The 16,130-nt window shown below is 38.5% G+C and overlaps 1 protein-coding gene across 3 annotated transcripts in view; it reads left to right on the top strand.

Annotated features, from left to right (window-relative positions):
• mrtfbb (myocardin related transcription factor Bb) overlaps positions 1-16,130 on the top strand; it is an 82,728-nt gene that overhangs the window by 8,276 nt on the left and 58,322 nt on the right. For all 3 annotated transcript variants that reach the window (XM_031861902.1, XM_031861903.1, XM_031861901.1), the window contains 2 exons: positions 3,359-3,403; positions 4,343-4,445. In XM_031861902.1, coding sequence (XP_031717762.1) covers positions 4,404-4,445 — 42 coding nt within the window. In that variant the 5' untranslated portion in view covers positions 3,359-3,403; positions 4,343-4,403. The remainder of the gene's footprint in view (positions 1-3,358; positions 3,404-4,342; positions 4,446-16,130) is intronic.

Below are 16,130 nucleotides of genomic sequence, written 5' to 3'. Positions count from 1 at the left end.
TTTTTTTTTTTTTTTTTTTTTTTTTTTTTTCAGTGTAGGTTCACCCCTAAACTGCTGGTCCAAGCAAATAACTAATCAGCCAATCGCATTGCAGCGACTCGGTTTAGGCATGTTGACATTGTCAAAGCGATCTGCTGTTCAAACCAAGGATCAGAAGTGCTGGTTTGAGTACTTTAGAAACTGCTGATCTACTGGGATTTTACCAGTTATATTGTCATTTGTATTGTTCTATACCAAACAGTTTGAATGTCGATACAATTCATTTTTAAGATGCATATCATTTAATCACCTAATAAGAGGTGATATCTGTAAGCGCTAAGACCCACTGTTACATTATTTTGTAGATTGGAGACTTGCTGAAGACGGTTTAAAAAGTAGAAAACATTTTTAAATCAATAAAATGAATGCTTGGGTACCATCCCACTTGCTCTACCTCTTTGTTTTATTTATATAAAATCAGCTGTATGCACCTGTCTGTTTCATTCACTTATTTGACAATGCAGGATGAGGTCAGTTCCAGAAGTCCATTTCCTAATCACATCTATGATTGCAATGACTAACTTTCTGTTTATTCTTTTTCTTCGTATCGGAGTTCTTTTAGACAACCATGAACTGGTCATGCTCTAAAGGACAACCAAATCCAGATAACACTGTGCTTACACATGAATTTCATTGATTGATTTGCCAACACTGGATTCATAACGGTATAAAGAAAATATCATCTTGAATATATCCTCTAAGTTTGTAATGTATGTCACTCAAATCTGGTCCTCCTCAGCAGTGAATAAGTAGGCGACATATCACGTAGGCAGGGTACGTGATGCAACCTTACTAACACTCATTCGATCCACTGGCACATTATCGTTATACATATTCTGATTTTATTTAGGATGTTGTTGTTAGGTATTTTTAATGACGTAATCCACACAGAATAATTGAGGTGTATCAATGTTTAAATGTAAAATCTATATTTTTGAATGTAAAGATCATGTTTAGTTCAATAGTAAATCTGGCACACATTTGGTGATAATAATTCGTAAGTATCTTCTGTATTCCAGTGGCATTTATTTGACTATTTTTTTGTTATTAAAATACATTTGGCTATGTCACATACCAAAAATAAATACATGTCATATTTATTTTTAATGGCACGTGGAATGTGTTGTGTGAAAAGACCAATATATCATCACTGAAGCCTATATTTAATATGCGTATGTCCTGCAAACCAATCAATCTCCATTTCACTTGTCCTGAAGAAAGTTGTGATGTATTCTGAGGAAATGGAGTTGACTAATGAATTACAGTTTGTATTATAGCCAGTAGAGAGCACTGCTGGTCTATTGTCACATCCAGGCCCAACAGCTTGGAAGGCTTTACGTAAAGGGCTCTCTTAGCCTTCTAAACTCATCAGGCAGTTTAATGCTCAATAGAGTGTGACCAGAAGTGATAAGAGGATGTTTTTAGTTCAATATTATATATTGGTGAGCTGTTGCCCTCATATTTCTTGATGTCTTTAAACAAAACACAATATATCTAACATTGAAAGGGACTTTGCTGTTTGGGCTTCATAGAATGAATAGTCATTTTTACAAACAAATAAAACACTGCAGTTTTTACTGCTTCAGTGAAACAATTGCCATACCGAATGGCTGCCATGGTGAGTTGTTAATGATTGTTTCTCTCCTGACAAACTCCTGTAATTGGCTCATTCTCCGGCACTCAATCAGACACGGAGGTTGCCGGTTTTGTCAGTTACTGTGGGCTTCCTGAGTGGAGGACAAGTGTCTTAATAGTGAGCAGCAGAGCCTTCCACTGTGCCTGGAAATGTTTGACTCGGCTGTGCCTTGCTTCTGGAAGGATCATTTCCTTAAATGATGATTCTTGATAAATGTGATGCTCCCTCAGCAGTGGAGAACAGGCCTGAAAGGCATGATGTCAATCTAAATTTGACGGATGCATGCTGATCAGTTTAGAAACCCATCATGATGTCTACTTCGGTCTACTGCTCTGCAAATGTCAGAGTACTCTTGACATGAAATGCAAAGGAAGCCCAGTACAAACTTCTAGGATCCGTTAAAACTTAAACTGGGTCTCCAGATTAGTTCAGCTGCTGCTGTTCGGTCTGTTTAAGTCACTAAGTGCATTTCTTTTGTGTTGAAAGACATGTTTGATAATTGTCTGTATTCTTTGGTTTTAAGTGTACTTGATTTTTGCATTAATGAATATACAGTATAACATAGTCAGTCTTGTCAGTTATCTATCCCATCTTTAGCTTTGACCTCAACTTTATTGTCCCCAAGGAGGCATTTGTCTAACAGCCAATCAAAACGCAGAACACAGACTTGAACATAAAACATGACAAATACAGAAAACATACTACTACTACCAATATATAGAGATATCCAGGGCTGCCCCCTCTTAGTCGATTAATCAACTAATCGGCCGTTTCGGTCTTATCTTATTTATTTTGTTGATTAGTCATTTTTTAAATTCTATTTCATGCTCAATGACTTATTTCCAACGTATGTGCACATCTCTGTTAAACACAAGAGTTAAAGTGGTGCTTTTATGTGATTCTTTGTGGAGGAACTCAGTTTTACAGGTCTGTCGATTAAATCAACTTAACCATTAGTCGACAAAATCGTACGCGTGTTAGTGGACTAAGAATTATTTTGGTCGAGAACAGCTCTAGAGATATCACACTAACAAACAGACAGGTGGAAGTTAAAATGTGTCAGTTGACCTCACCTTTTTTTTTTGTTTTGACCTTTCTTCTAAGCTGCTATCCAAGTATTTGTACACAGCTTACTTTACTTTATTTTTTCAGAGCTGATTCTGAAACCATACGACCTTCCCAGTTAGCCTTGTCAGAAAGTAAAACACTGAGATAAACCAGTAATAAAAAGATCTATTGGGGTATTATCTACTGTATTTTTGTAAAGCAAAGACAGCCAGACATCACAGTACATTCCCAAGTGAACGTCGGATAAGAAAATAAAAGCCAGCAGCTGAATGCGGTGAACTGAACCCCGGGATGAACTAGGTCTATAATCGGCAAAACCACAAAGCAACAGATTAGTCCTTCTGGGCTGCTGCAGTGGGCCTCTGGATATGCATAATGTTGGACCTTCCTGTTGGGTCTTATCTGTTGCACAGAACATGGTGCATCGTGGGGCACACAGCCACGAGGGACAGCCAAAGGAATTACTTTCTTTTCCCTGCTCTGTTGCTTTAAGCGTAACCCTTTCTTAATGATGCTAATGTGTGGGCCCAATTAAAGGATGGAGCCATTATTCTCTGCTATTAATCAAGTAGAGGGGCTTAATTGAAATCATTTGTTTTCTTTGTCCCTTCACAGGCTCAAACTGAGAACAATTCAGCTTCCCTGACCACGTGAAGCAAGGTGAGTTGCACCGGCTAAATTTGGATATTTTATTGTGAGACATACACCATCTTTAATTTGTATTGAATAAGAGCAGGCTCAGTCAACACTGCCATCCACTGGCAGGTTGTTGGACTCTTTCACTGGTTTGAAAATGAACAAAGAAAAACATGTCTTGGTTGAGAAAGACGACGTTAAAACAGGGTTTTTCAATGACCCATCGAGGTGACGGCGGTTCAGCGCTGCTCTGAACCCGGCTGCTACCTCAGCCCTTTGACAGCCAAAGTCCCTTGATACTGCTGCAGTGGCTATTAATAACACTCGGAGCTCACAGTCAACTAGCTGCTTTCTAGCAGGAGAGAGAATCCACTCTCGTCAACTGGAAAGAGCCGGAACTGAGCCACTGTTTCTTAATTGATTGGGATCATTTTGACCAGAGCAAATCATTGCAGCTGATGGCCCAACTAGGCCTTTTGAATGTCAATGACATGTGTGAGCCACATGATGCCAAATCCTGGTTGGTACTTTACACTAAAGCATGAAAATCTATGGTTAACAATTTTAAAAACACTTCTGAAATATACTTCATTGTGTTTAAACATGATGCTAAACATCATAATGTTCAAAATGTTTAGTGTATGTGGTGCTGATGCTGTGAATTGACATTTGTTTACATTTACACTACTTATTATGTCTGTAAAAATGAAAAGATACTTACAAATACAGAATTTGAAAATTGACTGTCTGTTTCCTGACATTACAAAAAGAGAGAGGCTTTTTGGATTTATAATCTCAGGAGTTTGCATCCTAGAGGGACATATACATTCAGAAATGTTTGCAACGTCGCATCCTTTAGAGGCTGACAGTTTATGTGCTTAGCTCTCGTTGGATAATTCTTTTTCCTTACTTAACGTCAATATCCATGGAGTCACTTTCACTCTTTCTCTCTGTCCTGTGAAGGTGAGCCCAGCGGATTCACTCGCATCGATAAAGGTTTTGACTTTGCTGAAGACCCTTGAGCATGCTCGGACAATATCAGCTTCTAAGGCCTGGGAGAGGACAGGTGAGAGCCATATCATGCACTCAAACAAACAACAAAGTCTGTCTGAATTAGCTGCCAGGCTTTGAATCAAGGAGGAGACCTGATAGCCTCTTTTAGGGCTGTCATTCATGTATATATGTAACATGTAGGCCTCAGCATGACAAGCAACCATTTCAATTGAAAGACACATTTAGTGGTTTATTTATTCTGCTCTTGATGAATACTTTTCGGTTGTGAAGATGCAGACTCACATATGTACATTGGCCCAAAAAAGGGCTGACAAGTATAAGGCTACATTCTTTTGTTGGGTAGATTTCTTTCTAATGTATAGAACTCGCCGTTCCTTTCAGATACCTCGCTCTTCATCTGAATGTCATTTTGAAAGGTGGATATTTAATTTTCCTGTGCAGCTGTGTCCAGGTGAAACAGTGATTGCATTTTGGAGGTAATGTCATCTGCATCTTTATATATTTGGGCCAAACAGGAAACACGTATACATAGTAACAGGCTCAGCAAAGCTCCTGTCAGTGTCTGATGACATTTTAGGAATTTACAATGTCTAATGTGAGGTGTCAGTCTGAAAACCAAGCCACATCTACCATATCAGTGGACTTTTCAAACTAGAGTGAGAACCAAACCTGGCAATAACCTTCAGTTGATCCTCAGACATTACTTTGCATTTCTGTATCGCATGTTTTCTGGATAACCGAGTGTCCTTTACAGTAGCAACAATCTCAGTCTGTTTCTTGCAATCCTCAAACAGTGAGCGGGCAGCATTTACAAAAAAATGTCTTAAAAGTCTTTACTCGTCTGCTCCAAAAATGAACTGTTCTGCAACTAGCTGAGATTTTTGTTTTTGTAGTTCAGTCTGGGAAATCCCTCTCGTTGGGCTTAAGCATGGTTTTGAAAAGATGTGTCAAGGTCCCTTTCGTTGGCGATACTAGCTGCCGCAAAGAATATGACAAAGAAAAAGTATTTTCCTATTTCTTGTGGGTATTCCTTTTGTTTCGTTGTTTTATAATCCACAAAACAAGCAGCAAATGTTTAACAAGGCATGTTGGCCAACGGTTCTCCTTGCAATATTCACTTGTCATGTCGTTCTGGTGACAGCCTCTGGCTTTGACTTGCAAAAGTTGTCATCGCAATATGCAAATGGTAAAATGGCTGTTAATTTTGTGCATTGAGTCTTAAGTAATATGTTGTCAATACCACATTTCTTTAGTGAAGAATGAGTGCATTCATCACACATTACACATTCCCACTCTGTCAGTTTCCTGCCTCACTTTATCTGCTCGCTGTCCATTTCATCCACACTGAACAGTGAGCTGTTTTTGTGATCGAGAAAAAAACTGACTGAGAGCAACAGCCAGCACAAATCACCTTTCAATCAAGTTTTCAGACGTTTGAGCACCGTTTTTGGGAAACTCTTGTTTTTCTCTGTAGCTCAATGAAAGTGATTGCTCCCCTTCTATGTCGTAAGAGGAATCGTTTAAAGCACAGCAAGTCTGCAGGTCAATGTCATGCAAATGATTTAGTCCAAGAGGAATTAAAACCAAATTCCTCAAAAGGCTTTATTCTAAAATGACCCATTTGTTTCAAGTTCATCTTAGATAAGCAGGTAAAAATCTGTGTCATTGCAAGGTGATGAAAGTGGTAATGTGTTATCAACCTGTAGCCCAGGGCTCCTGCTCCACATGTCGGGCAGTGGAGTGAATGCATGTGGTTAGAACTGTAGGTCAATAATAGAAGTAAAGTTGTCCCTTTCTTAGACAGGAATTGTAACCCACAGATATCACTTTGACAAGGTTTTATTCTTAAATCGTAAATTCCTTGTTTGGTAATTAACTTTCCTCATAACTCTTAAAGAGACTTTACAAACCACAACACAAGCCGTTGTATTCAGTATAATTGCCCTCCCTTCAGAATAATTTCAATCTTTCATAACTGAGCCTTAGCGGCTGAACAAAGCCACAGATTTCCACTACGGCTCCCCAATCCAAGACCATTTTAGGATTCCTAGTGAGTGAGCAAAAGCTCTAAAAGCTTCTGAAAGCTGAAAGCGGATGTTCCCATTGTCAGAAGGTCCTTAGCAACACACTCTTCTTTAGTGTCAGATTTACTTTTCGTCAGATCAGGTCACTTCCCAATCAGAATTTGCCACAGACGATTGATGAATGAATTATGAACTAGTCCAACAGTAGTTTCACTGCAGAGCTCATTTTGGCTGACAACTTGGGTCCTATTTTTGCTGTTTGAATACTGCCAACTGTGATGGTATTCCTCTGGAGAGATAGAAGGCAGCTTCATCTAATTGTATTTGGGCTGCAATCTTCACAGTTATGTTGCCCTCCGGACTGAGAATGTTTTACTGCAACCGGCTTCTCTCTGTGTGAATGTAGGGATATTGTTATCTCTTGTACATATTTCAGTTGCATGTTTTAACACATAGGTAGAAAGTAACTTAACATTTTTGATGATGGTGGGGGCCAGATATGTTATAACAGTAAAACAATGAATTGATCTTCTTTCAACTAGAATATATTACACTGTATTAACCTAATGAGCACTTTACTGAGCACTCTTACCAGCAATGATTGAAGTGTGTTTTAAAATACATGTACCCTCGGAGTGTCATGGGTGTCCCTAAATTTGTAAATCAGGGGTGTCCAAACCAATCATTCTTGCAGCAGCAAGAGTGTGACATTCCCTATTATGAGCCTAATTTAGGAGACTTGTTAAATTAAAAGGCTCATGATAGTCATCTCAATGTGTCAGTTTGAAGCATTTTGTGATGAAAAGGGAATCTGCTGTAGGTATTAGATGCCTTTATCACGACTAAACTTCACTCACCAGTCTCCGTGCTTTCAGCACACACAGTCAAATGCGCATGCTTTGCCTGAAATCTTTATCCTTCAGATCTGTGATTTATCATGCAACTAAGACTGACATTGTTAAATTCCTGCTGCTTTTCTGGGCAGATTAAAGTGACTAGTGAGACGGTCCTCTGAAAGTTTTCCTCTGCAAATCTTTTTCCATACTGGGCTATAAGTTGAGCCATCTTGTAGCTAGCCCTTGTTGCATTTTACCGAGTGTGGGTGATCAAAGAAATTGGCTTTCTTTCCCCTTGTAGGACTTGAGGACTAGTATATAGTTTCAAAATGTCTTCTCGTGTTACAGTATTCGCTGGGGGCAACTCCTCACTGTCGATGTCTGTCCACTTAAAGTTCTTGCTTTTGCCACCGACGGGCTCAGATTGTTATTATAAGTGTCTGACAACATTTTGGAAAGAACCCAACAGTGAGGTAAAACGTCTTTCTTTTACCTTGCGCTTGATCCGGTCTATCCAGCTTTAGTTTTGACGTCTCTCGTGTAATTCAATATCGGGCTAGATTGATTAATTGATTTAAATTGTGCAATAAGGCATCTTTCATAAATGTCTTCTTCTTCAAAAGGCCTTAGTCTGTGTAATGGTCAGTGTCTGGTGAGACTTTGTGACTAAACCTGGTCTCCAGAGGGCTTTGGAGAGTGGTGAGAAGCCACTTATGGAATGGGAGTAAATGAAAGAAATGAGATAAGGATGTGCAGCCGGTCTGAAAGGACAAAGACGGAAAGTAGTAGTAAAAAAATAAAACGTACAATTAAGAAAAAGGCCAGTGAGATTGTCAGAATAATTTGGGATCACCTTTTCATGACATTTCTTTAATAACTGTGGTCGAACAAAGAGCCCTGCTCTTCAGTGTCTATCACCAGTATATAACTCATCTGGGGGTTTTCAGTTTCAAGCTCCAGCTTTTGAGTATCCCTTAGTGATGCTCTCGTTGTAGCATTTTCTAGAAACATTTCATTTTACATTTACTCTCATCTTCTTTATTTGATAAGATATCTAGTTGCTGTGTGTTGCAGCAGTTAGCCTCTGAGGAGCTTACTGAGGAAGACTTGTATTACAGTGTTATGATGTACTGACAACTTAATTGAAATCGTAGTCCTGTGTGCTGAACCCAAAGCCACATTGAAGGTGTGGGAAATAAAATGGTCACTGTAGACTCATTACCCACCTGGCAAAATCGCTGCCTCACTGATGTGTTTAATAAGGATTTGAAACACAAACGCAATGTCACTTCTAAGTAAGACGGTGGCCTTACCAACTTCGATTTAGGACTGACTTACATTTTTCTGATTTGCACAAACTTGCAGGACATCTTTTAAAACTCTACTCGTATAACGTTGTTTTCTGACAACAGGGAATTTAGTCAAGCGTCATACAAATTTACGAGTCTCTCCGAAAGTTTGGATTAAAAGTCACTCAAAAAGAATATCCCATGGTTGTGAAAACTGTTCGTTTTGCATATACTTCAGCTTGTATTGCTACAGTAAGATCCGTTCAACAAAATTAACTTTATCACCTACATTTTTGTGGCCTCTGTTGACCCTTCTACTCTGTATTTTACATTGTGTAATACAAGAGTACTTTTTTATACCATAGCCCCATTTTGTCTTTTTTAGGGGGGTTATCATGGAATATGTTGGTGGCGAGAGAGCATTTCAACAGTATATGCCACATAGAAGTGGTGTACATCATCTGAAAGCTGGGAACCTGCATTGCATTATACGTAGGAAAGCCATACATCCCCTGAATGCCCCGGGTCTCTAGTTTGTGCTTGTTCATGAGGTTGTGATTATCCTAGAGGTCACAACGGGACATTTTATGCAGTGATGTCAAGTGGAGGTTTTGAAGGACTGGGGTGATGTGATCTCTGCTGTGGGATGGGGAGAGCAGACGGGCAGCTGAGTTCTGGATGTATTGTAGTTTGTTGATGATTTTGGTGGATGTGCTGTATACAGAATGGCGTGGATGAGTGGCTGAGAAAGAGGGAGGGGCATAGACAGGCGATGTTTTTTAAGTTGAAAGGTGTTTTTTGTGATCTGTATTGGCTTTACTTTTCAGACCCAGAGGTTCAGCCTCTTAAAGACAGTCATGTTTGCTGAGGACGCCAGCGTCCCACGGGAGGTTAAGCAAAGAAAAGAGAAGTACTGCTGATATGGGAGAGGCAGGAGATGGGTGCAAAATGTGCTTTGATGTGATACATCATTTGTTTAGACTTAAAAATGATATTTGCAACTTGACACTGAAGCAAGTCTCTTTCTGTAACAAAACCATGCACACATACAATTAAACAGATGCACTGGTTTTTATGGAATCCTCCCTCCTAGGGAGCATAGGTTTTTACAAAACATCCTTGAAGTTGGAGCAGAGAATTCCCTGTGGGACCCTAATATTCCTTTCTGTTTTGTGATCTGTCGTAGAGAGGCATCAGTGTGATCTTCTCACAGATGGAGCTAGAAGTGTATGTTGTACCAAAACTTCAATTTGGCTTGAATAACGCAAGTTGAATTACAATTGTGAAAACATTTCAGCCCAAGTTGTGACAAACTTTATAAAGTGAGAGTTTTTGCAGCAATGATACTGTGAAGGTAATCGGAGTATCGCAGACTTTTAACCTGGGAAAACAGCCCTTATCCTAAAATAACATGACCTTTCTTCCTGCCTCAAGCAAGGAGGAACGACTTCCTCCTGTCTTTGTCTGCTGTGGAGGCATCTCTCTGTGGAGCTGCACATTCCTAATCTCTGTGTGCCTCCTTTCAGAAACTCTCAGATTTTGGTCCAAGCTGCTTCGTTTGCTTTTGTAGCAGTGCTGTTATCTGGGCTGTGTTACTGTGCACTGGCTTGGATTAATTTGGAGCATTGACAGCCTATTCTGGCCCTGCTGGTGTCTATTGATGTGAATTGCTCCCTTATTAACAGTCTCGCTTGACTGCAGTACATTGGAAATTATGACCATTGATGTCTTCTCTCCTTTCAAAATGAACATAGTTCCCTGTAGATTTAAGTTTTTTATTATTTACAATTTTTTTTGTTTTTCATTAAAAAGGATACACATGCATAACACTGTTTTTATGTAAGAACATTTTCTATTATATTGTTGGTTAAAAGTGCACAAATGAGTGTATGAAAAGCAACAATCTGTCAAACACAGACATTAGACAGACTCTTCTTTCTTTGGCTAAATCTCAGACAGCAACAGAGAAAGAAAAGGATTATATCCAATGCCAAATAACTAAATAACAAATCTGTGGAAAGTGAAACTTAGTTCCCATATTAATATTAAATTAAAATGAAACGTATCTTATCATTTATAGGTGCACAAGGTACATCTAACTTAAGACCATCATTACTGCACTCACAGCTGTTGCTTCCAGGACACCTTGTATCTTGTATCGACACGACTTCCAGTAAGATGGAAATGTCCCTCGTTATCTCGGCTGACAATCTCAAAGTTATTACTTTCGTTATTTATAAGCAGCAGTTTATGATGAATGCCTCTGTAGCCGGAGCTGCAGCCTGTCACAGTCCAGTTTTTCATGTCAGGGACTAAGAAACTAGAGGCTCCTCACTGGTCTCCTATTTTGTTGCAGCCATGGAAAAAACTTGACATTCTTTGTTTTATGTATGCATGAAAGAAAGGTGTGACTGCTTGTGAATTATGGATCCAGGATTCAAATCAGCCAAAGTAATTTAATTGCATATATTACACATTTGTAACACCTCTTAAATCTCAGTCTTGTTAGTCGCTGTGGTAGCAAAGACAACTTGTCATACACAATTCATATTTCATGGTGTAATTGCTTACAATTAAGTATTTTGTTTGCTGATACATCCACCCTGAGCCTCTAAGTGGGTCTGTTTCAAACCAGCACCGTCGGCAGTTCTAGTAGCTTGTTGTTGGTGAGATTGATGGTAAAGTTGTAAATGACTTGATATGATGTTGCAGTCTGTCTAGATATTGTGTGGTGTTGATGAACACTGGTGGGATCATTGCTGAGAGAGGTGAATGGTTCTAGGATGCCAGAATTCCCTGCTTAATGGGCCTTCATAGCACTCAGGAGCTGATAACTCAACTCTTACATGAATTTACTTATTGTCACATTGCTAATATACATCAAAAAGGTATTTGTGTTAATATGTAAAAGTAATTCTGGTCTGCGTATTGTAGAACTTGGCCAAGGTATTTCTAAGGAAGTCAGAGCATGTACTGTACAATCACTCCTTTATCGACGAGCATACAACTAACCAGCATTGATTAGTTGTTTGGTATATGATAACTTGAAACAGTCTATTTCTATTAGATATGAAAAGAAACACAATGAAAACGTTCCTTTGAAGTAAATAACTGTATTTTGTCCCTAAAATGGATACAGACTAATGTTACTGACACTAACAGGAATATTTTGCAAACAGTATTAGGCATGCAATAATAACTCTAACCTATTTTTCAATAACTATTAGAGTATCAAAGTATTGTATAATTACACTAAGTCTCCCACTAATGACATCTTTTAATCTACTGTAATTTAGCACATCCCTCTAGCCTCTCACACCCAAATAAAGTCTCTGATTAATGGAAAACTGAAATTAATAGCATGTCTCCCATCCTCCCTGGCATGTTATCAGTGAGCAGAAGTTCCATACCTAAATACGTTGCATTTGAAGAAAACTGACCAGCCACAGTCAGAAAACCAGGTTGGAACATATGAATCATTGCAAGCTCTTAGTCACAGACCAGTCTGCTACTACCTTCACAAGGTTTGCACAAAAGGCTGAACAGCTTCTCTTGAAGGAGCAGTGTGTAGGATTTTGTTTGTCCAAAAGACCTTTTCTAAGGATCCTTGTGATGAGAACAAATTCCTAATGTTAAGTTACACTTGTCCTTTATGAAAAGCAGAAATCTGTCCCAACACGTTTTAGAAACTGTTATGTAAGGAAAACAATAACTGCATGTAGTGGCAATCAACATGAGCTGCCATGCATCTTCCAGAAGACCCACTGAATTAAAACCAGTGTGGCACACTTTTCCCCCTCATGGATTGGCTGTTTGTTCCTGTGAAAAGTACAGCCCTGCATTATATTTCAATGTTTGAAATATAATGCAGATGTTTTATGTAATTGCTGTAAGATCCCGATTCTTCACACACCAAGACTATGGCTGTGCCCCTCTGTCTGACTGAATTAGGTTATTGTGCCGATTTAATTTCCAGAGGGAACCACCCGGGTGGTAAGAAACATCATTTGCTAATTAACAAGAATGTCTCCTGGCGTTTTCAAGAAAATGATAGTGCTCCCAGAGGCTTGTTCAAAGTTAAGTTCTGATAGAAAGTGTTGCTGTAAACAGTAGTAGCCTGCTTTTAACAAGTCCGACATGGATTGAATTGTCCAGCAAGTGCAAAAGTAGAGAGAAAAGCAAAGTGATCCAAGTATGCTCTCAGTCAATAGCTGTTCTGTTTCAAACACTGCCGCCTGCCCTCCACGGTTCTGGTGCTTTAGATTCTCAGGTGATACAATCCTGGCTATTGGCTGTAACTACAAAATAGCTAATTTGACATAAAATTGTGTTTGCATATACGAGTGTTGAAATGCAAGAGAGTTGTTGTTTTTAAACTTAAAACATCAATTCTTGTGGTTGAAGTATTTCAGGAATGTTCACATTCAAGTGTATTCGAATGAATTCCAATGCAAGGCTGTACTATCGAACGCATAAACAAATCAAAGACATGTTCTGCGTTGTTGTCTTTGGTTATTGTGCTAGTTTACTGCTATTGTGGTAGTATACTTATCCACGAGAGACAAACCTCAGACTCTCCACAGAGTTTGACTAACTCCACAAGGCTGTAGTAGCTGCCAGTAGCTCCTCACAGGACGCTGATTGGTCTGTGCACTAACTTACCGGGTGCAAACGCATTACTTGAAGCCTGAAAAGAAGTGTTTTTGTATGATTTGTGATCCTACGATTCTTGCATCTAGAGATTCAGCTGCCATGCAAGGTAACCTCAGTATAAAGCTGCAATAATGGAGTCAATGTGCGTGGGACAGAATGCGTGTGGATGTGAAGTTGTAGCCTGCTATTGTTGTGTTAATGCGCTTGAACAACCTGTACAACATGAGCTGTTATATGAATAGTTGTTGTTTTTCCTCTTTACTCGTGTTGCTGCTAAGAAGAACAGCTACATTGTCAGCCTGAAGCTTCATGTTAATAAATGATTACAGGAAAATGATTTCGCTGAGTTTAAAAGCAAATGAATCAGGTCAGGTTATATAATCGTAACTATCAAGGTCAAATAAAGACACAGTTATTAAAGATGGTTTTAATGTAGATGGTATAATGACGCCTCACTTTATTACAGGTGTAGCACACTAAAACAGAAAGTCCCATGAACTAGTATATTATACAAAAGAGGTCCTTGTGGTCCATGTTGTAATGACACCATTGATGTGGTGTTGAGGGGGCAGCCAATAGAGCCAGCTAGTATTAGTTTTATCAAGTACTAAAAATGCTAAAGACAACATACCTCTGTAGTAAATAGTCTGTATATCTGTTTTTGGGATTGCATTTATCTTTTTTCATTTAATATTTGCCGCTGGCACACTAGACTCTACCACCAGCCAAATGTTTGTTTCCTTTTTCGTGAATAAGGAAGAGGTAAGTCGGTTGAAAAAACCAATTACAAAACCCTAAAAGCTATAGAACTTTTACTGTCAGCTGGACAGTAAAACTAACGTTGTGCTACAGTTGCTCATTGCCAATAACTATTTTCTACACTTGGATGGTATATCTAATACATGGAATTAAGAAGTCTTGTAGAAACCTTGTATCATCTAAAAGGCAGTCATAGAGGTTTTCCACATTTAGAAAATGTTTCATGAACTTTGGGCTGTTCCAGACTGCACTGAAGCTATTTCAAAAAATACCACAATGAAACTGAATCACTGGTTGAACTATAATTTCATACAATACAATAAAAATGTCATTTTAGTGACTCTGGCAACATGGGGGTTAAACTTTACTACACAAACAATGACTGGAAAACACGTCGATGCTTAGTACATTTCCAGTAACTTTCTGGAGGATGTGAACTGTCAAATACAGAGGTTGTGAATATATTTAACAGGGCATCTCAAACCAAAGTAACTTCGTACTGTACATGAAGACTCAACAAAATTCATTAGAACAATTAGTTAATCAGATGCATATTCTGATAATGAGCTAACAGTGATACAAATAATTGATAGTAAACTGTATTAGACCTGTGGTCATAGGCGCTTTCATTTTAAACGTTACCAACATATAACAATGCTGCTGTGTTCTCACTTCTGGATGTTGCAAAGCAAACAGATGTTGTACATATTATGTCTTTAACTGGCAGTTAGTATTACAGAGGAACTTGGTGTGTAAATATGTTGTTCTGTAGCTTAATAACAGTGATTTCAGTGTCTTTGAGGAAAGAAGTAAAATATAACAATTTGCATTCACAAAAGAAAAGCATTCAATGGCACTACACAACATTGTTTGCATGAATACAAATCTCAGCTGAGTGAATAGTCAAGTTTGAATAGTGTGAACAACAGAATTCATACAACGGTGAAACACAAACAGTTGATTAACTTTGTGGCAGGACAGTTCCGTGCACTAGATCGACATATTTTGGAAAATAGTGCATACAGTTTGGTTGGACTGGAAGTCTGTGAGATTTGGACTTGAGAAGACACCTAGAGACACCTTTTTATACTGTACTAGCAGTTTTCACTTCCCACCACAGACTGTTCATATGCTTCCCACTTGTGTATCAGAAATAGTCAACCGCATGAGTAAGACTTGCAGGTGGGCGTGAGCATCTTTTTACAGTGTGTTGCCTGGCTGGAAAATCCTTGGAAGTAATGAAACATTTTACCAGTTAACCTTATTTATTAAAACAATTTGCCAAGTGTGTCATGAATGTCCTTTATTCAATGAGTCCTTTATATGGTGCTCTGAGATAAGAAGTGGAAATGGATCTGTTTAACAGCAGCAGGTAAATATGGTCATGTAGTAAGTTGTTTGTCAATCAGACAAAAAGCTGTTTATATGTCTTTAGTTGACCCATTTATTTGAGTAGTAACAGACAAAAAAACCTTTACTTTGCTTCACAACATTTTTACATTCATCCTGACAGAAGTTCATTAATTGTTAACTTCCAACACTGGAGACGTCTACTGCTACTGTACCACTGGTTTCAGACTGTCCAGTCCACATACATTCTTTTATAAATGCTGAGTTTTAACTATGCTGTAAACTCTGAGCCTCCATCTTCACACTGAAAATGACTTTTGTTGTTGGTCTTAATGGATCACTAAGACCAATCACCGCTCTAATACTGGGGCTTCATCTACAGTATGTTCTAGGATAACCATGCTGGTACTGATGAGAGGCACTATTACACCAATACGACACTGGTTCAACACTCTGCTGCTACTTCTCCCATAAATATATGCATCAGACTGTCTGTTGGCAGTGACTTGTTTGAATGCATTTGGAAGGTTTCCTTGAAAATGAGACGCAAGTTCAAAAAGTGACATTACATTAACAAAATCTAAATTAACTTTTGAATGATTTTTAGTCATTTAGGTCAACATTTTCACAGGATTCCTCCATTTTATTTTTTAGAAATACTGGATGATAAACTTAGCTTATGAATCTCTGGATGTACATCATTTTGAAATCAAACTTTAATAACTTCATTTTCGTCTGTCTTTTTCTTAAACACAATTCTTACTTTAGTCAGCGATAGTCATGGCCATCCAAAATGTATGTGACCAACTGATATTGCTGATGTTTT

The sequence above is a fragment of the Anarrhichthys ocellatus genome, unplaced genomic scaffold (genome assembly GCF_004355925.1).
Source record: "Anarrhichthys ocellatus isolate YVR2014 unplaced genomic scaffold, GSC_Weel_1.0 scaffold26, whole genome shotgun sequence".
Classification (NCBI taxonomy): domain Eukaryota; kingdom Metazoa; phylum Chordata; class Actinopteri; order Perciformes; family Anarhichadidae; genus Anarrhichthys; species Anarrhichthys ocellatus.
The sequence above is the reverse complement of the archived record's forward strand: the minus strand, read 5'-3'. Positions and strand labels throughout refer to the sequence as shown.